This window comes from Dermacentor andersoni, chromosome 7, assembly GCF_023375885.2.
Source record: "Dermacentor andersoni chromosome 7, qqDerAnde1_hic_scaffold, whole genome shotgun sequence".
NCBI classification, from domain to species: Eukaryota; Metazoa; Arthropoda; class Arachnida; order Ixodida; family Ixodidae; genus Dermacentor; species Dermacentor andersoni.
Genome location: NC_092820.1, coordinates 100,283,636 through 100,307,805, shown reverse-complemented (window position 1 = coordinate 100,307,805; position 24,170 = coordinate 100,283,636). Strand labels below are relative to the sequence as shown.

General features: G+C 45.4%; 1 protein-coding gene across 1 annotated transcript in view; it reads left to right on the top strand.

Annotated features, from left to right (window-relative positions):
• Nucleotides 1–11,404: 11,404 nt before the first annotated feature.
• Nucleotides 11,405–24,170, top strand: part of LOC129385818 (actinia tenebrosa protease inhibitors-like) — a 33,745-nt gene continuing 20,979 nt past the window's right edge. The window contains exons 1-2 of the mRNA XM_055072969.1: nucleotides 11,405–11,447; nucleotides 14,550–14,738. Of these exons, the coding sequence (XP_054928944.1) occupies nucleotides 11,405–11,447; nucleotides 14,550–14,738 (232 nt within the window). The remainder of the gene's footprint in view (nucleotides 11,448–14,549; nucleotides 14,739–24,170) is intronic.

Below are 24,170 nucleotides of genomic sequence, written 5' to 3'. Positions count from 1 at the left end.
TGCAGGGAAGCAGACAACGCTGAAGGGTGCTCTCGTTGAATTATCTGCGTGATTTAATTTTGCCAGCTCAAATATGATCGCATTGATGAAGAAACACTTAGCGGCCTCAAGACACAACGCTGCTGCAGCACTTTCGGAACCCGTCATCGCCGGGCAGGGACAACCGCAAAAGCGCAGTGGTCCGTTGCCGCCCACGCCTCTTCAGCAATATCATCACAGTATTACCATCATGGGTAAAGCCAGGGTAACATACACGAATTCTGTAGCATTAACGAGAGGGCGGCAGGTCTTGTTGTGAAACTTAATCAATGGTACAAATTGAAGGTCGTACAGAGCTTACTTGTGAAAGAAGTTGACCAGGTTTGATTAAGCAATGCGACTAGAGTGATCCCTCGGCAGGCAAAAAAGTGCTTCTTTACTGTCCAGGTACTTTCACGTCTCTTAGTCAGTAAGGACAATCAGGCATCTGATAAATGACACTATTTCTAACAATACTGACAACTTGCAAAATGCGCACCAAGACGCCCGCGGCACAGTTGTCAGAGACAGAACAACAAAATAATTTCACTAACGTCTGATCTTTGCAAACTTTCGGAGATGATCTGATCGAGCTGCGACCTTTCAGTCCTTGAAAGCCTCAGAGGAGTAATGTTTACGAAAACGACACCCCCTTATTTTTCTGTGGACACCCTCAAGACAGCGGTCAAAGAACCTTCCAAAGTGTTACTCCGAGCAGCGAGCACGAGGGGCTGACAGTGCAACCTTCTTGGTAGCACGGGGCGAAACACCGTCTCTGAGCTCGGCCGCTCGACCTCTTGTCGTCGTGTTCGCCAGTCCGACCACGGTGGTTACATAAAATGCCCTTTGCAGCCCTTTGTGAAGACCGGCGGAAGAAGCAGACATTTTCGAAAACGCGTGTTTTCGCCTTCGACTCTCCATCACGAAAGCTGGTAGCGTATCTACACCAGAATCTGCTGTGGCCTTCAATTCCGTCGCGTAAATAACAGCCCTCACCAGGTCTGGCCATTGTGAGCTGACAAGCGCACAGCATACATTGCACAATAACGATCGCGTCTGCAAATTATTGCATCTCTACTCGCCGCGAAAAGATCTGAAATTTCAAACCGAACGCCATTTGTCCTTCTCCTCGCGGCCGCCGCGCTCCAAGCCGGAGGATAACGTACTCGTGTACCTGCGCCTACGTAGTCGTGTCCGCAGTGTGACGTCGCTCATGGTGACACGCTACTTCGAGAATTATTCAAGACATCTGTTAAACTCTGTGATCTGTTGCTTGAATTGACGAACTGAAGTTTAGAGAAATAATACAACGCACAAACGGAAGGTCTGCGTGTTTTTCTTTTTTTTTACTTCGCACCGAAGCAATAGAGATGTACTTCCGCTTAATCTGCTTGTTCCCACGGTCGTGCGGCCACGTGCGCAGCTACCGAAACTATGCCATCTTCTACCGTGTTCCAGCGTGTGATCATGCTCTGCGATAAGCCTGTTGTTCATCAGTATTTCTGTAGGATTGAATTATACCGCTACTCATCTGTCCTTGTGCACAGCGCGCAAGATCGTGCGCTGCGCGAAACGATAACAGCTCGCGCGCAACACCCGCAGCGCTAGGTGCGCATCGCCGAAAAAAAAAACGAGGAGAAAAAAAAAGTGAAGGCGGGACACGTGACCTATGTGTCACGTGATCTTCGAGGTCCGCTATGGGAGGACGCAGGGAAGGAATTCCGCTTGCGTAGGCTAGACGGGGCGAGCGGAGAGAGAGAGAGAGTCTCGCTATGCACTAGTACGCGCCTACTGAAATCATGGGATCGCGGCACTGAAATATTTATACCGAGGGTATTAATGAGCCGATTTGAAAAATTTTTGCGGCACAACGCTCCCTAGATGACACGCAACAACTTCCAGCGTATAAACAAAATGTGCTGTGGAGCCTGGTGAGGGGCCCTTTAAGAAACCCCTCCAGAACAGGTGCGCGCATTCTTGCGCAGCCAAATGTATCCCCGTATTTTTTTCTTCATTTTCTGAAACTTCTTAGCGTAGCACACGAAACCAAACATAATCAATTACAAATTATGGCAAGCGCAATTTTTTTTTAATGTATCGTGCACCCAACTTTATGGCAGTGCTAGTTTGGACGCATTGCTAAATAATTTATCTTCAGTTACACTAGATATAAATTACACTTGCCTTTAGTGCATCAAGGTGTGATCAAGTGCTACCATATATGACTAGCCACATGTGTAAGGATCAGTTTCTGCCTTCGTGTGAACAAAAACTGCTATACCTGCTTTTAAACCACCGCAACGATACTGAACTGTGCCTATCCATTACCGCTAATTTACTTCTATTTAGACATGAAGTTGTCGCCTGTAGGTCTTTTTCTGATATTTTCCGAACGGTGAAAGCCAACATTCTCATTCTTGCGATTTTTTAAAGGCATATGCAAAATGAAAAATGGGTTTATTTGTGCAGTATTAATATTATGGTAGTAGTAATCCAGTAAAGAATCTCAAAGCGCCGTTTCATGAGTTATCGGCTAAGTCGGCACCTTCACATTCCTGAGGCAACGAAATAGGCAAATTGTAGTTACCAACCGCCCAGTTACGTGTCTATTAGTTTCCTAGTTATGTTTATACTAGTACTTAAATTTCTATTGGCGACGTTTCGCTTCGCCATGCTTACTTTAAAAGCATCGAGTTCAAACCTGGCTACAGCGGCCACATTTCGATGAAGGGGAAATGCGAATACGCCCGTGTACATAGATTTGGGCGCACGTTAAAGAAGCCCAGGGGGTCGAAATTTTCGGAGTCTCCCATTACGGCGTGCCTCATAATGAGAACGTGATTTCGGCACGTAAAACCCCGCAATTTAAAGAAAGGAGGTCATAGCGCAAGATCACTCACGTACCCCACGTGGTAGTAACAAATCCGCAGTGCCCCACTACGGCGTGCCTGACAATCAAATCGTGGTTTTGGTGCGTAGAACCGAAGATGTAATTAATTGTTCAACATTAGTTCAGAGAAACTTGCAATATCTAAGAACCATTCATCGTAAAGTAATGTGCCATCTTCTTTGATTGCCAAACAATATGACAGTATAGCCCAACCAGCGAAGCATTTCCGATCTAGCAAGGATTAGCATTGCGCTTTCACGAACTCCTCGGACGGCGCTTTTTTAGGCAGAACGCCGGCTCTTCCAGCTCTACTCATTTTATGAATTTCTTAGACTTTGCTAGTGGACTGCTATTTCCTCCTTAACTGCGATGGAGATGGAGCCTCACGCGCGTCCGCCGGGCTCGGCAGTGCCCGCGGCGGCTGCCTCCAGGAAGCGCAACGGCACCGAGAGTGACACTGACAGCGACGACACCATGCAGTACTATGTCAGCAGTGAAGATTCTTGCGACGACACCTTCGAGCTGGTGCGGAGTCGTAAAGCAAAGCGAAGATTTCTCAGCGCATCATCGAATTCGAGTGAGTCCACCGTGAGATCTTCGCGGGATACCGAGGAGCTCACCATCCTGTTCTCGCCAGTTCTCGACAGTGACAACCTGAGACGACTCAACAGGCAAGCCGTGTCTTCTCATCTAGAGGCGCTGGTTCCAAACGAAATCAAAGACATCAGGGTGAACACCCGTAAGAACGTGCTAGCTATTGACGTAGAACACGCGGCTGCGTTGGATTCCTTGCGCAAGGTCACGGAACTTGGCGGGATGAAAGTCCGCCCTTATATTCCGCTCGGCAAACAAGTCCGTACTGGCGTAATTTACGATGTTGACGAGACCATCGTCGACTCCAATCTGTCAATCTTAATCAAGCCAGCTACGGAAAACACCATCATCACAAACGCGTTTCGTCTCGGCACGTCACGGTGTGTGAAGATCATATTTAAGGGCGAATCCCTCCCATCGCACGTAAAAGTGGGCCACTTCCGACACGCAGTTCACCCCTTTATACCAAAACCGCTGCAGTGCTGGAAGTGCAAGAAACTTGGCCATGTGAGTAGTGTGTGCAATAACACTACCGTCTGTTCTCGCTGCACTGGGCCCCAAACCACAAACACGTGCGAGGCCAGTGTGCTGAAGTGCACAAACTGCAGCGGCCCTCACGATGCATCTTCGAAGGAATGCCCTTTGATTCGAAAGGAAATGCAAATATTGAAGAAAATGGTTAGAGACCAATCGTCTCACCGAGAAGCAGCAGCATCTATTAAGCGACGACGATCACGTCGCCGACGTCGATCAAGAGCCTCCAAAGCCTCTGCAGAACGCCGCACACGTATATTACCACCCACTCTTCCGCCCAGGCCAAAGGCAGTCAGCTCAAAGGACAAGGGTGCATCGAACAGCACGGCTGCTGACGCGTGGCCTGCACTCCCGAAGCTACATGCCCCTACTGAGCGAAATGATACTTCTACAGTAGGGGACACTTCGTCTGTTCCTGATGAATTGGCGGACTAAGATCAACAAATTGTTGTTATGATCAGCTCTCTGGTGAGTGCTATTCGTGTTCTACTGGACAAGCTACAGACACCAACAGCTCGAAGTGCATCGCAAGTGCTGGATGCCATCAGTCCGGTTCTGGCGAGCCTTCAGAAGTCCAGTGCTTGAGAACTTTTACAGCAGAACCATGGCTCATCGACAACAACAAAGATCGTTCCGGGATGATGTGAGAAGTGCCTCCATATTCCAATGGAATGCGAGAGGCCTGAGGTCTCGTATTTCGGATTTCCGACAGTTCGTATTTGCAAACCATTTTCCTATACTGGTCATCTGTGAACCGAACTTATCAGCCTCCATAAGACTATCGGGATATGAATCTTTTCTTTCAAACACGTGTGTCCGTAGTAGTAAAGTTCTGGTTTACATTCGCAAGGACCTTACGTATTTTTCCCAACACGTAGCGCTACACGACGGTAACCAATACGTCTGTGTTACTGTGAAAAAGAAGAAGCTGTCTTTTACTCTTATTGGCGTCTACCTTTCCCCAACAAGTCAGTTTGATAGAAAAAGACTGGAAGATATTATGGCTGATACTCCCGGTCCTTGGATAATAACAGGGGACTTCAACGCTCACCACCATATATGGGGAAGCTCCAGGATAAATTCGAGGGGCAGGTCACTCGTATCCTTTGCATCAGGCCACAACCTGTGTCTTCTAAATGACGGAAGCCCGGCATTTCTGCGAGGAACTACATACAGTAGCTGCCTTGACTTGACTTTGGTGTCACGTTGCCTGACTTTGAGCGTGCAGTCGTTCACTGATATTGAAACCCATGGAAGTGATCATATTCCGACCTATGGGAGAATCGATGGACTAGACGCCGCATTACCGGTAGTCTCTCGCCAAATCGACTGGTCAGTCTTTCAAAATAGCGTAGAAGACACATGCAAGACACATATTGCACGCAGATTAGAAGACATAATTGCAGACGCTATGCAAGATTGTACACGCTGCTTCACACATCCATCAAAGCGTACAGAGAATGACATTGAATTGGAAAGGCTTCGTGCACTACGTCGCCGAGCTGAAAGGAGGTACAGGCGCACGAAGTCAATTCTTGACCTCAGAGAAGCTCGGCGCATGCAAAAGAAGATCAAACGCCGAATGGATAAGCTAGCGGATCAAAAATGGAAATGTTTTTGCGACTCACTAGACCCCCGCGAGCCATTGTCCTCTGTGTGGCGTACCTTACGGGGTCTTTGCTCAAGTCCCCAGCAACGACACCCATTCAACGCCCTTGCTCTCTGTCAAAACCGCCGCGAGATAGACGTCGCAGAGGAATTTTGTGTGAACGTCGCAGGCGGCACGGTTTTAGTCCCTGTCATGGCTCTAGGCAACATCCCCAGCCCACGAGATGCAAGCATGGACGCTCCATTCTCTATGGAAGAGTTAGAAGCTGCTATGGCGCTATGTAGGTGTTCGTCTTCACCAGGACCCGATGGCATAACATATACTGCTTTGCGCCACCTAGGCAGAGAAGCACGAAGAGAACTCCTCAGCCTTTTTAATAGTTCATGGCAAGATGGTGTCGTCCCACAGGAATGGAAACGCAGCCGCCTGGTACCGCTTCTAAAAGCAGGAAAGTCACCGCTCGAACTGGCATCCTATCGGCCTAAAGCTCTTGCCAGCTGCGTCGTGAAGCTCATGGAACGTATGATCCTCATGCGTCTCGAATGGTACCTTGAATACCATAAAATTTACCCTGACTCTATGGCGGGATTTCGACGCGGTCGTTCATCGATTGACGGTGTCATCGATCTAGTATCATCTGTGGAACAACAAAAATCTCAGAAGCGATTATCAGTAGCGCTCTTTCTTGACGTGAAAGGCGCTTACGACAACGTTTCCCATCAAACCATTCTAGACGCACTTCTGACAATTGAACTAGGAGGACGAGTATATCGATGGGTCAGTAACTACTTGACACAAAGGTCTTTGTTCGTACGAACGGAAGATGGTCCGACTACCGACCACTACACATGCCGAGGCGTTCCCCAAGGCGGTGTTCTAAGCCCTATTCTTTTCAACCTCGCGCTTCTTGGGCTGGCCGAATCCCTACCGGAAACAGTGAGTGTTTCAATCTACGCCGACGACACCTGCATCTGGACATCAGCGGTCACTCGCCTGCAGGTTCGCGCACGGCTACAGAAAGCAGCAACACAGGCATCTGACTACCTTCACACACAAGGCCTTACCATCTCAACCGAAAAATGTGCATTAGTCGCTTTTACGCGAAAAACGATGACTCCTTATCCAGTATGCATCAATGGTCAGCCTATCTCCTACAAGAGAAATCACCGGTTTTTGGGCGTCATTGTAGACCGGGACCTCACTTGGAGCCCTCATGTTGCCCACTTAAAGAAGAAGCTCACATCTATTGTTCACGTCTTCAAGTTCATCGCCGGCAAAACATGGGGATCGTCAGTGGGCTCCATGCTACAGTTATATCGAGCACTGTTCATCGGATTCCTACGCTATAGCTCCCCCGTGCTTGCTAAAACATGCAAGTCAAATCTTCGAGAACTTCAGAGCGTGCAGGCGCAGGCACTACGTGTTTGCCTAGGCCATCCGCGCAGCGCCTCGACAGCTGGAACCATTATAATGGCTCAAGACCATTCGATCACGACTTACATTAGCACCCAAACACTTAGAGCCCATGATCGTCATGTTTCACGGATGCAGTCAAGCTCTCTTGCGTGCCTGCCAGAACGACGGCCACAGGCGTCCTTCTCCAACAAGGTCAGCATCCATCGTGCCTCCTTACCATCGGGTTTCACACCCTCTGCACGTTCAACCTCAGCTTTGTGGTGCTTAAAACAACCTCAAGTGCGTCTTACGATTCCAGAGATAAGAAAGACGACCGACCTGCCTACCTTGGCCTTGAAGCAAGCAGCTCTGGATTGTTTGCACACTTTCTACTTTGATCGAGTACATATATATATGGATGGCTCTTCCACTCAGACCAGCTCCACCAGCGCAGTGGTTATACCATCCCGTTCACTAAGCATCCAATACAAGATTTCTCACTTGACAACATCGACTAGTTCGGAGCTTGTTGCCCTCCGAGGTGCCGTTGATTATATTAATAACCAACCGGCTAATCGGTGGGCTATATTCTGCGATTCGAAGGCGGCCTTACAATGTCTTCTGGCATCTCTTCGTCGCGGGTCATGTGAACAACTCGTGTCGGAGATACGAGAAATGCACCATCACATGATCGCGAAAGGACACGACGTCGTGTTTCAGTGGCTGCCTGGTCATTGCGGTATCTCCGGCAACGACCTCGCTGACGAAGCTGCTAGAAAAGCTCACGAGGGAGCAACCCTTGTTTCAATACCTTTATCGCGGACCGACGCCGCCCAACACTTAGGCAAGCTAGCGCACTCTTTGACATTGGAGAAGTGGCACACACCTGAATTCACTCACCATCGCTTGCATTCCCTCGATCCCTCTATGCAACTGCGGCTGCTACCAGGTCTTCCGCGAAATGAGGAAACAATGCTGTGCCGCTTACGTTTGGGCGTCGCATTCACAAATGCTTATGCATTTCTGATTGGAATGGCTGATAGCGCCGAGTGCAATGCCTGCGGTGTCGAGGAAACTATAGAACACCTACTGTACAGTAGGTGCTTACAGTAGTAGATGGGCAGTAGCACGTGCTACTGCCCATCTTATGAAAATGAAAGGCAAGACCTCTGCACAGCTCTCAATCAGCTAGATGGAAAGCCGTTCACCTTGAACAAGATCTTGGGATCATGGCCTCGCATATCACAGCTACAAAAGGCCACAAAAGCGCTGCTGCGATATTTGAAAGCGACCGGATTGAGTCAGCGTCTGTGATCCGGACTGAGTGACCGACTGATATCTCCAGTGGACTTTCTCTCTCTTTTTTTTTTAAATCTTTCCGTCCCCCTTTCTCTTTCCCCAGTGTAGGGTAGCCAACCGGGCTCAGTCCTGTTTAACCTCCCTACCTTTCATTTATCATTTTCTCTCTCTCTCTCTCTCTCCTCGGACGGCGTTCCAGCTACAGGCGGTTGTGACACATCGGGACCGGCGCGCTGTTCAAGGCAACTCCTGTTGGGCCGAAGAAATAGCAGCAGCTACTCGGCCACAAACAGGTGTACCGCAACGCCGGCATAATGAGGAGAGCCGTCACTGGCGCTGCAAGCGTCTTACCTCCATGACGTACCAGCCTGGGCCCAAGGGAAAAGTTCGGCTTTATTCGGCGCCCAGTGAAATAATAGATAACGCTAGCTTGGCCTTTGCTGCCCATCCGGCTCAGAAAGCAGTGCGCGTAGAAATTGCACGTCGTGTCACGGGCGCGGCTTCTCACTGTGAGGCTTCTCGAATATGGCGCCTAGCATAAAGTCAGCGCAGAATCTTTACTGCCGCAGGGGTATCCTGCTTCCATAGAGGAAGGCGAAGGATAGGAGAGGCTCCCGGCCTGGTCAGCCATGCGGATGAGTGTACGAGCCATGAGAGATGCCAACGATGCAGCTGCTCACCATGCTCGCTCGTCATCATGGTGAATCATGACATCTATCAGAGCGATCACACCAGCGCAAGCCATCTGTGCTCACAAGGAACGGTAGTGTGCTCATAGTCTGCGTGCATACAACGTTCACGCCAGCGGTGGAAGGATAGAACGCTGCCGTCGTTCCGCCACTGAAGCGATCGAGCGCAGCGTTGGCGGTGTGTAGGCTTCGCTTCGCCGTTTTCTTTCAGCCGAGCCCACTCCGTGTCTCCTCACATTCTCGCGGTAAACCTGGGCGTGCGCCCCGTCCAGCGGCAACGCACGACAACCGTTGTAGCACCAGCAGTGACGACGTGAATGCCCCTCAAGGCACCGCATGGTTCCTGTTGAAGCATCAAAATCTAGCATTACGTTTCATAATTTTTCTACAAAAAAGTTCGACTACATGAACCCGCATAAGGTAAGACAGCGACAAACGCAGCTGTCTTAACCGCAGTTGAAAAGCGCTAAGGTGCCATGAAAGAATGAATTGTGACTTGTCTGTGATCTCTGGATGCTGTTGTTGACTAACCAAAATAAATACAACGCTCGTAACTTCATTTTATTACTTTTAGTAAACGAGTGACTGTTCTGCTCGAAAGTAATGTGAGAATGTTTGTAGTACGCCGGCCATTATAAAACTGTTTCGTCCTGCACCCCTAAATTGACTAAATAATAAAATATTTTGATGTCTTACGTGCCAAAAGCGCCATTTAATTATGAGGCACGCCGTAGTTGGTGGTTCCGGATTCATTTTGCCCACATGGGTTTCTTTAATTAAAGATAGGCTGCTTTAACTGTAGTGTTTTCAACGTTAATTTCAATGTCCCAGCTTTCGGCACCATAATAGCATGTAGGAAAGGCCTTTTGGCCGGCGTTACTGGCGACAAGCGTTAACCATTCAAAGCAGAAGCACTATTTTGTATTGACGAATGCTTGCTTGTTGTGTTTCGGTGCCAAAATAAAACGCGTGAACAACCAGTTCTGAATGGTTCATTGGCGTGGGGCACTAAGCGGTCCGAGCGTGATGAACACAAGGTTCAAAATGAAATAAGAGCAGATCGCCGACCTTGACCCCGTTTTCCCTTCTCCCGCCGTGGTGGCTAAGCGGCTATGGTGCTGCGCTGCTGACCAGTGGGTCGCAGGATCAAATCCGGGCTGCGGCGACCGCATGTCTATGAGAGGCGAAGTGCAAAAACGCCCGCGTTCCGTTCGTTGGGGGAACGTTTAAGATTCCCAGGTGATTAAAATTAATTCGGAGTCCCCCCCCCTATGACGTACATCATAATCAAATCGTGGTTTTGGCACGCCACACCCCAGAATTCAATTCGATTTTCCCTTCGTCAACTTTGATGCGCCAAGCTAGTATGGATTTCAAACGACAGCGCTTCCATGCGGTATAAGAAAATCGCAACTGGATAAGTGCTACCGCTTGCTGCATGCGCCCATTAGACTCAACATGAAAGACCTAACGCCAGCAGTTTTTTTTTTCTTCTTTCCAAGCCGTGACTCATTGATATCGGCAAGGAACAGATAAATGCGCCTTCTGCGTGTCATTTTTTGTTGCGCGCTAAAGGAATGGAACAACAGCATCACTTCTGTGACTGTTGCATTGTCTCCTCTGGTGTTGAAATAAACTGAATCTGAATGTGAACATGGAATACAACTAGCCTCCATTTTCCGTGTTTCACAGCAGTAAGTTTAGGCAGTGTAAAATATTCGAAGCCAGGGAAGGGCCCAGCGCAACTATGGGGTACGCATTTTCAATATGAAAGGCGAGATCGGACATGATAACTCCCTTGGCAGTGCACCATGATTACTTCACTAACTTAGGAACACTCAGATCCAAAGCTTGTTTCTGCAAATCATTCGCGGGCACTACGGTGAAGTGGTTCATTATTGCTTTAAACCGATGCTAATAGCATTTCACTGCCAGAATGGTAAGTTTAGCCAAAGACATCTCAGGATAAGACGCTTAGATTCATGAGAATCCTCAATTTTAGAACAGACAGCGCGTACTTATGGTCACGACGCCGGTTGTTAGCATTTCCATATTTGTGGGAGGAGACTTTTTATCACAGCAGAGTTCGAAAGGCGGATGGTGGTGACGATAGACTACAAGGAAACGTCGCAGTAGTGGAGGCAGCCGAGTCCTGGAAAGTTACTAGAGGCAGATACTCGCCTTTGCTGGGTAAGCTTGTGGCCGCAACAGCTGATAGCAACTAACTCTGCCAAGACCTGCACTTTACCTTCGATCGTGCGCAAGTGAGGAGATTTTTATCAGTGCAGCTCTATCACGCCACCGAGTTCCCAGATGGCATATGGTCGGAGGTTGCCGGCTTTAAGCCATGCCACTCTAGACATCTGTGAAGGTAGCATGAAGACATTCGTGTTGTTGGTGCTCTTCGGCGCCGCTCTGGGTGAGTGCTAAGACCGTCAAAGCATGGTCTTAGAACTACCATAAGCTCTAGAAGTGGCTTCAACGCGGAACTATAACCGTTCGGCAAGAACACCGGGAAATTCATAGGGAAATTTCAACCGCTGAACTGCAGGTGAAAACAACACCTATCAAGGAAACCCGCGCGTGGCCACTTCATTGTCTTGTTTGCTTCATAAGATTATTGGCTGCGCCGCCCTATCCATGAACCAGCGCCACAATGAAATATTGCTAATAAAGCGAGGGGTAAGAAGCGAACGACAGGCCAGAATCGTGTCTCTGCTTTGTTGATGATGATGAGTTCTATTTACATTTTCTTTGAAGCGGGACGGCAATAAATGCTCAACTAGCCTGATTTACTTTATCAGATTTTACTACATTTATTGAAGTTCAGCGTTCTGGTTATCTCTCCTGAATTTTCTAACTCTTCCTCAAAACCCCTATGTCTATATTTTTCAGTTACATATATATGCCTGTAACAACCACGGCTCTATAAATCTCTTCCCTTCTTAGACCAAAACTCTGAAGGTCTCTTGCTTATATCGACCTCTGACTCGTTACGTTTTCCATCCACTTTGAGTAAAGGCGCTTCTGGCAAGCGATGTCCCCGGTTTTTATTGGGTGAATATATTAGCATTCCATTACAATGTACCGAGTCCTCTCAGGACTGTTGCTGCAGTACACACATTGCTGACTACGTTAGAAATGTTTTATCGGGAATTTTTTTGTCGTCAAGGAGTGATCTCGGTCCTTACACAGCAAGGCACTGCCTTTTGTTTTATCGTAGACATTTTCTACCCCGGTTTGTTGTTTGCCATCTTTATAAATCCTCTTGGCCATGTGCTCCAATAGCAGTTATATGGGCGCTCCAAGCTAATTTTCACCGTCAGCGTCGCTGTGGGGCTGCGCATATATATATCCATGATATACGTTTATGCCGTCGGTTATGTTGCTACACTACTCAGTCACTAAAGTTGCTCGTACCATGTCTTACATTCCTGACGAAACTATACCTCACAATTTTGGGAATGACATTCCGTAAGCACATATCATAAACCGACATTCACAGCGCGTGCAATTTATGCTAAATCTTCTCAGACTATTAGTAAAGGTACAAAGGATTGCCAGGGCTCAAACCTGGAAGAGATATAATTTTACTGGACCGGATCATTATGCGAAGCATAATTTGGGGACGGCGGTTGCTTTGGGTAAACTGTTATTAAGGTGTCACGCGTCTTCCTGAACGAATTCGCTTAGAAGTCACCGCTAGTTTATTACTTTTATTGCTGAGTAATGACTGCTAACAGCTTCTAAACAAGCGTTCCATTATATCATTTCTGTACTTATTTTTCAATACCGCAGACCAGACAGACCCAAGTAGGATTGGAATGTCAAAGAAGCATAAGAAATGTGGGTTCAGAAAAACAAGTTCACAACATAGAGTATACAAATAGTAAATATACCTGTAAAAAATGAATTGCCACAAATAAAGAAGACTAAGGCAAGAACATCTGTTCTAGTTTCTCCCAAAACTAGTCGCCTCGAAAATAGATTTGTGAAGATGGTTCCCATCGGAAATTGTGTGTGAAACAAATAAAGCTGTGTTTGAATGCATTGGTTTTAGCAAATATCAGTTTTAGTGCATGATCATGTCGAGTCTTTCGGTGATTTCATGAACCTTCTGCTCGCTTCTTTTCTTGATTAAATCGAAATAGTCGAGCTTTTGACGACGTCGAGAGACCATGAAGAGTTATATTTTGATTTGAGTCACTTCTTTTAACAACTACATAAAAACTTAACTGTGTCGATGGTCACGCAGTTCGCCAGAGCGAATTCACTCCAACTTGCCCACCTGTCAATATTTTTGTTATAATAAGCGTACTTCTAGCACCACAGCGAGGTCCAAGTGCAAGTGAGGGCCAGTTGTCGCCAATGCTACTCTTCAGAACACGAGACAAATGTTGAGCCTCATGGTGCGCATTATAGTAAAAATAAATTCCATTGATTTGTGTAAACTTTTCTGAAGGTCCGGCCGTATTCCGATTGTACGTATTCCGCAAATGACCCGTGGCGTCATGTCGTGAGTGACTATAGACGCACGCTTCCCCCAACTTCGACACGATTCTCTCAAGTTATGAGCAGAGAAAAAACAGCAAGTAGCACTACTTCATCTGGCGTGCTCATGGGAATCCTCAAGCGAGTGCTGGGATTTTGCTAATGCAAGTGGTTCGCACACCACTTTCTGCGATGATGCCCTGTCTAGCCACTTACGGAGCCACAAGATAGATAGATAGATAAACTTTATTAAAAGAATAATCAGAAAAACCGCTAATGGTCGGGGCCCTTAGTCCAGGGCTCCGCTGGCTCTTGCCATCTTCTCAGCTCTCTTAATCAGCTTGAGCTGGTCGTCGAGGGCCGAGCTGGACAGCAGTGCCTCCCATTGCTCCCTCGTTGTGTTCGTGTCTGGGTGTTCTATGTTGTGTAGTGTGCACTCCCACGTAATGTGGTATAGGGTTGGTGTGGCCCCACACCATGGGCATTCGTCCCTGTAGGCTGTGGGGTGTATCCGATGTAATATGTGAGCCACAAGTTAACCTCTGGTCAATATCTATTTTACTTTTTCTTATGCTGCTAGCTACTTTTAATCCCCCTACTTCTCTCATTAAAGTTTGTTACCCCTCGCTCTCGCTCTATCACTCTCTCTCTCTCTCTCCCTGTTTTTATCCTGTACAGTGCCCAAAAGTTTATTCAAGCTTCACGCCAATGGATTATATGGTGACTGTGTGATGCGGCGAAGTGCACGGCGATGATTTCTGGTTCATTCGTTTTTCAGCTAGTGCAAGCGAAGAGATGTGCACTTTGCTTCCTGCTGAATCCATGTCGTTGCGTCAGCGCAAAAGAGACCATTCGTGCTCGAAGCGAGTTCATTCGAAGCAGTCAACGAAAGTACCAAATTCGCTACATATTTATGAGCCGAAGTCAAATTATTTGGTTCAAGAGAAAAAAGAAAGAAAGGAGTAACTTGATTTGAATCGACAATGTTCGAAACAGATCACAGAGGGGACTTGAAAGGGCTATCTTGCAGCCGCCGGCGATTTCGACAGGCAGTGCGCGCCTTCGGCCGACCCCGGACCTTGCAAGGGCTACTTCCCCAAGTGGTGGTACAACGTGCTGTCGGGCAAGTGCGAGCAGTTCATCTATGGCGGTTGCCAAGGAAACGACAACAGATACGACACCCAACAAGAGTGCGAAATGACTTGCGATGCTGGACCAAGTAAGTTGGCATCCATGCAACGTTTGCTTCAACACTTTTTCGTTCACACCACCATTTTCGTGACTTCGGTCTATGACTCTTCAGCAACAGTTATGACTTACGAAAAGGTGATCAGACCATCAACTTGCAGCAGCCTTGTTTTGATAGGACAGTAGCAAACGAGACACGTATACAACAGAAAAGAGGCTGTACGTGGTGGAAATCGATTTTGATATTTTGCCATACGAAAGATGCACCATGTTAGAGCATCAATTACCAGCTAGTTCAAGCCTTCGTAAACATCAGTAAGGCTTCCTAACCAAACGGTGTACATAGTGTCGGAGGCTGTGATCTCAGGGATTAGGCTCTGTAATGAATTAGGCGGTAGTGAGGTGGTTTGTCAGGTGGCTTCGATTTACTCTCTAGCAGTTAACACACGAAGCACAGCTGAGACAATTGTATGACGCGGCACCTTTACCCTGAAAATTCCGTCACAGCAGGAAAATACCCTGTGAGTTGGCGCAGTTACCTGCAAATAGCGGGAAGGTGGCCAACCGGTACCATCAAAACGTCCCAAGAAAAAAAAATATCGGCTGTGTCGACCGAAGGTCGAAGCACGGATTGTGATAGAAAAGTTTTACGTTGCGCATTAACTTCTCGGACCGAGTTCTGAATATACACACATCCATCTAATGTGGACGGACCATACGTGGGTGCGCAAACATTTCTGGCACCCTTAAAATCATTACCACGCCACATACGACCTGTAATGACATCGCACAGGAGCTGCTACGGTACCCACAAGGAGTAGCGCCAGTAAGATTACTTTGCTTTCAGGTTTTAGCGCCGATATTATTTTGCATTTTTAGTATTTAGCAGGCAGAGAAGACTTAAAATTAAAGGCATGCCCTGTGTGCGGCATATATTTCATGACATTTGTATCTGTGTTGCCGCTCTCAAAATTCTGAGGAATAATTTTGTCAAGAACGTAAGACCTGGAATGAGAAACTATAGCGATAGAATAGTGTAGGAATACAACTCGCACATACCCTACGACATACAGAATGGCGTAGCAAATATATAGGCCTTGGACGGCTTCCGGTTTTGCTCACTGACATAGCCTGCTAAATCTAGCGAGCAAGAAAAGCATTGGCCGCTATGTCGAGTTGCAGTAGTGTCTTAAAGTCTGAGCCCGCAGATTTTCAGCACTTTTCCTGTATACATAACGACAATGTTAACATTAAAGATTGCCGTAAGTTATACGAGAAATTTTAGGCATTAATATTAAGGCGTAATGCGCATGTCTTTTATTTAAAGGTAGACTATCCGCCCAGTGGAAGAAATTGAAAAAAAGGTTTGGTGTTCCGGCGCAGCAGACTAATAAGGCCTATGACCAGAATTTTCTAACGGCCGCTCTCTCGCTGCTGCTATCCCGTCAATGAAACTGTTTATAGACGGTTTCACTCGCGAGAGACGAGAACTCTCGGGACGGACGCCGTTCGCCCACTTGCGCACGTTTCTTTTTTGCCGCCGGCAATGACAACCGGATGCACAAAGTCGGGCGCGCTACTTCCGGGGCATCGCTGATTGGTTTAGCGTTTTGCGGCTCGCAGTCGCAAGTATGTAAAATAGAGCAGCGTGCGACTGGCCTGCGACCATCGCTTTTCGACCAGTGCGACCATTTGCGACAAGAACAGTCGCACGACCTCTGCGATTCGCAAGAGTAAACGGGCCCTTAGACTGAATTGTCAAACTAACACCAATTTTATTTTAGATAAGCGGTGCTCTATGCTAATTCCTGAAATATGTATTATGGATTCTCATGCGAATAATTCCCACCTCTAAGAGTAATGTATCTATTGAGGAGTGTTCGCTACAGGCAACATGCCCGAATTTTTTTTTTCTTGCCGAGTTTTCGCATTGAACCGAAAGTTTCTCGCTAAATGTATTCGAACGGCACTGTATGACAGGCAGCAACCGTCATTTGTTCGTTTAGGGTAGGAACACTCAAGTAGGATGAAGTTTGGCATGCGACTCACTGTCTCTTGAAAACAAGGTCAGACGAGACAGGCCCTTGCATGATATCCAGCTGCAGTGGTGTCGTGCGTGCCAAGTAAAGCAAATGAACTGTACACCTATGGTTCACATAAGATGAGACCTGTCAATACAAATTGAAAACGAAGACTTAGGTGGCTTGAGTGAAGCCCACAAACCTGCTTCATGCTTAGTCTTTTGTTATTTTTTTTTTCTTTTTATTGATTATGCTTATTCTTGAAGCGTTTTGCACGGGGGAAGAAATTTAAAAAAATAGAAATAGAAAATAAAAATGTTCTCCCTGGTATTTATTTGTCTCATCTTCAAAGCGTTAAGAAGTTTTCGTAAAATACAAATGAAATGTATATCGCGACTGTTTAGCGTAACTAACGGGTACAAACCACGCCCCCATCGGGAATGGAACCGGTCATTTTATAGTACTAATGGTATGAAAAAAAAAAACATTTCGGAGAAACATTAACAAATTCTCAGAACACGGGTCTTCATTCCGCGCATTTTGTGAGAAATGGCAGATGATAACCATTTTATTTGACACCTAACGTAAACTGGCACAGCTGCTTATTGCTGTGATCAGTGTGATTCGGCTTGTGTCATCATTCTTACAATTGCTATGTAGAGTAACTATCATAAACTGAGCGACGTGCTAGCCTTCTCTTTGTTCTCAAACCTTGCGTATTAAACATTTGCCAAATGCCTGGTGTGAGAAAGTGCACAAGGTTGCCGCACATCAGTCGAAATGTCTAATACTTATTAGCAACCCCCTTTTGGTACGAATGCGAGATGTCCTCAAAGCGACCGTTTCACTAGTGTAGCCTTTTGGCAACAGCTACATTGTGCGAGCAACAATACTGTTACAGACCCGTCCCGTACATCTGAGCAGGCGCTAGGCGAGGCGTCAAGGGCGATGGTCGGAAAGGCGTTGTAGTTGCTGTAGACGCGCAGTCTTGGCTTCGCATTCACCCTCCATGTTGTGAAAATATTTTCCCTTATTTTCGCTCGACTCATGCGTGCCACAATTTGGCGGAAATAAGGGGATGCTCCGACGTATCTAGCGTTTGGGTGATCGTGAAGCTGGTGGGTAAGAGTGGTCGCAGGCAGCGCAAACAGAATTTCGGGACAGTCGTAGTTAGCATTGCGACGGTAGATAACATCATCACGGAGCCGGAGCAGGTGCAGGGTTCGATACATGACAGCCGGACGCTGTAGGGTCGTAGGTGTAGGATCATCATTACAACTTGCCTCTTCTACACTTAATAAACATTGTTTCATTAACGAAGAAAAAGCAGGACAGTATTCGACATTTCTGCAATGGTTGTCGCACAGAGACGTATGAAAATCCAAAATATCGCTTCCTGTAGTTGATCTTAATATCGCTGCACAAATATATTTTATGACGTCTCTTCCAGTTTTCCACTTTTCGCTTTCAACCTGTGACCATAGTATTGTCTAATGACCAAAAGCTGCTATAAAGGAAACACATTGTTAGTCAGTGAAGCCCGAGATTTTGTGCTTTATCGCAGCTAGCAGTTTTAGGAGGGAGCACGAACCAATACGGTGCCGAGGCGCAATTTTGCCTACGCTCTGTCTTCGCAACTCACGTCTCAAATAAATGTGACAAATTCAAAAAACGAGTTAAAGTTCATCATCTTCATTTTTTTATTCAATGGCGAATGCTTCTAACATCTCTCCTGCTGCTTTATCGTGTTTTTTTTTTTTTTACAAATGGAACATATGCCGTTAAACTACACGCTGTATAGACAATGTGAGTGCAAGCAGACACGCAAGCGTGCCATCTGCCGTTTTTCTTTATGTTCAAACTCATTGATTCGTTACTGAGCGTACAAAAAGAAATGCTAGTATACATACTTAGAAAGGGTTACGAAGTCCAGAAAGACATACTGTCTGGGGGACCTCCCGTCTGTCATGGATACACGTTAAGAATATGTGCTACACGTAATGGGATCACAAACATACCAAAGCAAACTAAATCATATACAGCAGGCGAAAAAAATATTCAGGAAGGATATTAGCGCGAAAACGTTTTAGACCGGGAAACAAAGTGATAATCAGAAAGTTGATACGCATAAATTTCAAGATTTCATGATCTCAAACTTCATTACATAAAATGCTACCTGCATACAAGACATGCCGTTTACAAAATTGTTATGCACAAATTTGTCATTTTAGCCTAAAAAGTTAATAATTAACCAGCAGCGTGCATTCTCCAATAGAACACTGCAGCAACAACGCAAAACCCACCAGGAACAGACAAAATACGTGTAACAATTGCAAAGAAATGTGCCACTACAAACTTTGTGCGGCATACACAATGCAAGCAGAGTGTACAAAACCAACAGTTCAGTCGACACGTGCCACACACCGACTTCGCGCGCTAACTGACACCAAAGAAAAATTGTGGCGTGTTAGGTGCCAAATGTACGATCTGATTATGAGGCAAGGCGTAGTGGGGGACTCCAGAAATTAGGACCACTTCAGTTTAACGTGCAACTAAACATAAGAAAAACGGGTGTTTACGCATTTCGCCAGCATTGAAATGGGCTTGTCATGACCGCAATTCGATGCCGCGACTTCGTGCTTAGCACTGAGCGAGACACCATAGCCATTGAGCAACCACGGCGGGTACTAGGTGACGCTATCGGGACAAAAAAGGATTTTCCCCATCCACTCGCCATGGCTCTCAGGGGCGATGGCCAACACTCCCAGGGCTAGATCTGGTAAAACATAAATACCTAAGTTAGCAGACGGATTGATAGCCGTCGCCGTAGTAAAATTTGTAATGCAATGCACGCATAATGTGGGCTAGGTCGCCACCGGCGATAAGTTATCTTCTCGTCCACTTACATTTCCAATTTCTTTATTATTTTCTACAGTTTAATTTCAACCACAGGTAATTTCCCCGATGAATTTTTTGCCTTCATTGACTGTTGGTTTTATATGACCACTAATAAAGAACTATTACGTGTGAGGAGAGCCGCGATACTTTCGAATCCCGATGGGCGCTGCACCTCCGTGACAGCGCTCTCCTTCTTCTTACGGCGCTGAAAGTGCGGCCGCCCACCACGAAAACCAGAGAAAGAACCAAAGAAAGCTGTTGGCTTTGGCAGCTTCCTTGTAGATTTTTCGTTGGAATAGATAGGGAGTAGAGAAACGGTAACCTTAAATCTAAGCGGGCGTCTCATAACATAATTGGGCCCGAAGGCTGTCGTACTTGTGTGAAACGACAAGAGGACATTACGAAAAAAATGTGCGACTCCTCAAGACAACACTACTAAGTTAGACGAGCACTTAACGTGCTACGAACTGACATCATTATTTTGCGATAATGTGTGCTATAGGAAGGTGTCTCTCAAAGCAAAGCACTTACGTAAAGATCTTACGACAATGATCCGACGTCCTCATCAGCGTCTCCCCTGAATCCTCCTTCATTTGCATCAAAGGCACGAGTACGCCGCTAAATTATTGTCTTCAAACGCTATTGATAGCTATTAACCCATAAATTCGACAAGGATGCAAAGAAACTACAACTTTTTTAAGTGTTTGTATAACGCAGTTTCTCAGTCATGATGTGTGTATTGGTGCGAAAGCGTCAAAGGAAAGCGAATTTCAAGAATAAAAAAGTGCAAATAGCATATGAGCAAGCATTGCTATTGCCGCATTACCACTCATCACTTCTCTTTTAATTTCAAGCGAAAATTTACGATGAAGCAAACGCAGCTACATCGTTGCGACAATTCTTTAATTCTGCCTGAGCTTGTAGTCACTACACAGCCGAATGAATCAAACAAGTATAATTTCACGGTATGTTTCCTTTCTTGAAGCGCTGCTGGTTTCATATTCTTTTACTCTGGTGTCATTTCCATTTACCAGAGCGCCCTTGGTCACAGGGCGCCTGTACAGCATGACATATATTGCGTTATCTGTGGCTTTTCAGAGGTCGGATACCAGAACGTCTCCGAGAGGTTCATGCAGTTGCCCACTCGTAAGTGAAAAGCGAACATTTTCTAACTCAAACAAATAGACGTTCGCGTCGTCATACTGCTCAATTTTCTGAAGGCCGCGTATAGGCGGTTAAGAAAAGGGCGTATCGCCTAAAAGTATCCGTTGTCATTACTACTTGAGCCTTGTGATCAGTTCATGCGTCAGGGCAACCAGTGAAAAGCTAAATAGTAACTTGAGCAGAATAGTTAAGAAGGCCATGGTGGCCCTATCATTTTTCTTGTCGTAGTCGTTCTGATTCGCTACTAACTTCATGGCACAACCAAGTATTCACGTGACTTCGCTTTCTGTGCAATCTAGCACCTATGATGGTCTCGTAGTAGGGCAATAATACGACACTTATTCAGGCAATATTGATAAAGCTACTTATTTTATCGTTGCGCAGTACTACTACCAGCCATGTTGGTTCTGGTGTTTTACTTGTGTCTGCACTCAGATCCAAATGTAACACTGGGCAATGTGAAATTTGTTGTAAGAGTGCAGGGTCGTAATTGCAGCGTCAGCCATCGTTTTACACCTCTTATTCGAATTTCCTTGTGTGCGTAAACAGGCCTGCAGGTGGCTTCGTAAGCAACTCGGCACTATTCTCCTGTGCTTCATTTCTCTGTCTGTGGGGAAAGAACCAGTTCCTTCCGGCTAACGGCATCAAAATAATATACGCTTACCGCTACGTCTGTCTTGCTCTAATGCGCATAATCCCAGGAGGAATTCTTGAAAATGAACTGAATATGAAATTGAGTAAGTTCAGTCTCGTTTCTCCATCGCCAAAGCGTTTTCTTGCTTTCGTCACTACGGCAACCGACGACGATGATGTGTTCAAGTGCCAGTGGTCGATCACGTGCGGAGGCATCTCTCACATAGGCGGTCGAGATCGCAGCTTTAACGTCGCGCGAAAATTGTGAAGGGAATCGATTTGAAAGCACTTTTTTGAAAGAAGTAACAGCGCGACGACTGGCAGCGCAAGGTTGCACTTATGCGCCACTTGTCTTGCATACCATCTCTATTTCTTAGTTCAAACAACTTTTTTAAAAGTTTCCAACAATAGGTAGTGCTCCGCATTTACAGGTGGATTATTGCCAGAGGCGGAAATTACCGGCATGAGAAGTCGAACTGTTTAGCCAGATAATTATAACGACTTATGAAATAACTTTCCTTGTACATGTGTACATTGGGGTCGATATTTCAATTTGCGAAACTGAAGAAGAGCAATAGGAAAGTCGCGTTTTCTAGGGATTCAGCTTTAGAGCGTGCCGCAAAAAACTATGTTGGGGTTTCAGCTGACAGTTTCCCAGAAACACGCGTGAATGAGTCAGAGATAAGCCCAACTGCAATGGGAATGCATGTTTAAGCAGATGTTACGGAAGAATCTCTCAAAAGCTTTGCTGGTTTTAGAATTTTTTATAAGTGTGCATAACTTCACTACGACTCGGCTTTAATCTCGCAATTGAAACATATGCCCTAACCCGAATAAGTAGAAGGTTAATTACCGAATACTTCACTTTAGCCACCGGGATCTTGCCATTTTTTTCGCGCAACTAATGTCCGCTTCTTCAACAAATCTACCTGAACCGGTCATATCGCGCTATATTTTCTATGTGATTTTCAAAAAAAATATTGATCGAAGTAAAAAAAAAAAAAAGACAGTATTTGCTGTAACGAAGGTACTTGAAGTAGTTTTATTTTTTATACGATTGATTTATTTGCGCTAAGCGTCTCTTTCAACTCGTTTTTACTATTCATTCATGAGCAATACGCAACAAACCTCTCGTCATATGCTCCTAGATGCAACAGGTACAAATATATTTTATAACAATTGAAAAACTCACATTAATTTTAATGACCCGCTTATCATTATTAAATCCAAAGCACAAAATTTCTGTGGCGTTCCTTGACTGTTACTTAATTTAGTTTTCTGCTTTGCCTGTTTAAATACCCAAATACTCGTTTAAATTGTTCCTCATTATCGACTCTTTCATTAGTTTTTTTCTTCTTTGTTTATGGATTGAAAGATTTGCATCACGTACGCCGTAGCTGTTTTTCATGTAGTTTCATGTCTTTCTCATAATGACTCATAAGTTCGAATTTTTGCGATATCGGCTGCCTAGCTGTTGCTGTGTGTAGGCCCCGGGTCTCAAGCTGTCTGCGGCAGATTTTTTAGCCAGGGTGAACCCAAAATTGTGTGTTACAAATAAAATGGGTTATTGTGCTTCTACTGTCCTACACAGATAGGAATTCCTAATGGCTGAAAATAATCGCTTTATCCACACTATATTCAAGCTTTTATTTATTTATTTATTTATTTATTTATTTATTTATTTATTTATTTATTTATTTATTTATTTATTTATTTATTGTAACGTCAAGGCCCGAAGGCGTTACAGAAGGGAGTGGAACGAAATAGAGAACATGTACAGACGACAGGTTATAATAATAATAAAAAAATTTTAATGCATAATAAGAAAAGTATTCTTCAATAGTAGTTATAAAAGCAGATGTAACGGTTATGCTAACAATTGAGGCCGACAGATCATTCCATTCATTGGTGGCTTTAGGAATAAATTAATAAACAATAGGTTCGTACGACAATGTGGAACACTCAATTTATGGTGACGGTCAGTACGAGATGATATGTATGCCGATTCGGAGAAAGCTTCACTTTTTAATTTCGGATTGTAGCAATAAATTTTGTGCAGCAGTGATAAGCGTGCTTACTTCCTTCGGCATGAAAAGAGAGGAAAGTTTGAAGTAGCCTTCATAGATGTTTTGCTTGAGGTCCGAGAATAGTTAGTAATGATAAAACGTGCGCTACGAATTTGTATATATTCTATTGAATTTGTTAGGTAATCTAGGCCAGGGTCACAGAGAGAAGAGGCATATTCAAGCTTTCTCATTAGTGTTTTGTACAGAAGCCGCTTTAAGTTAGCGGGGGCCATAGAAAAATTTCGACGGAGGTAACCGAGCGTACGGTTAGCATTGTTAGTGATGTGGTTAATGTGTGCTTGCCACGAAAAAGTAGATGTTATGTGCACGCCTAAGTATTTATAGGAAGTGACTTCTTCGAGTACAGAGTTTTGGATAGGTTAGACGAAGGAGTATTGCGGGAAATCGTCATTAGTTTGGACTTTCGGCTGCTAAGTCGCATTTTAGAAGTATCGCACCAGTTAAATACCTTGTCTAGATCATATTGTAATTTTATAGTGTCAGAATTTGATGATACTGATGATTTCGAAGATATTGATTTTGATGATATTGATGACTTTGATGATTCGATGATAGCCTATCAATGTTTTCCTTATATTTCTTTCTATACAAATTGTTAATATTCCGAAGTGCAGACTTTAAGTGTTTCCTCCAAATCACCCTTCTTTGCCGAAGACGCGT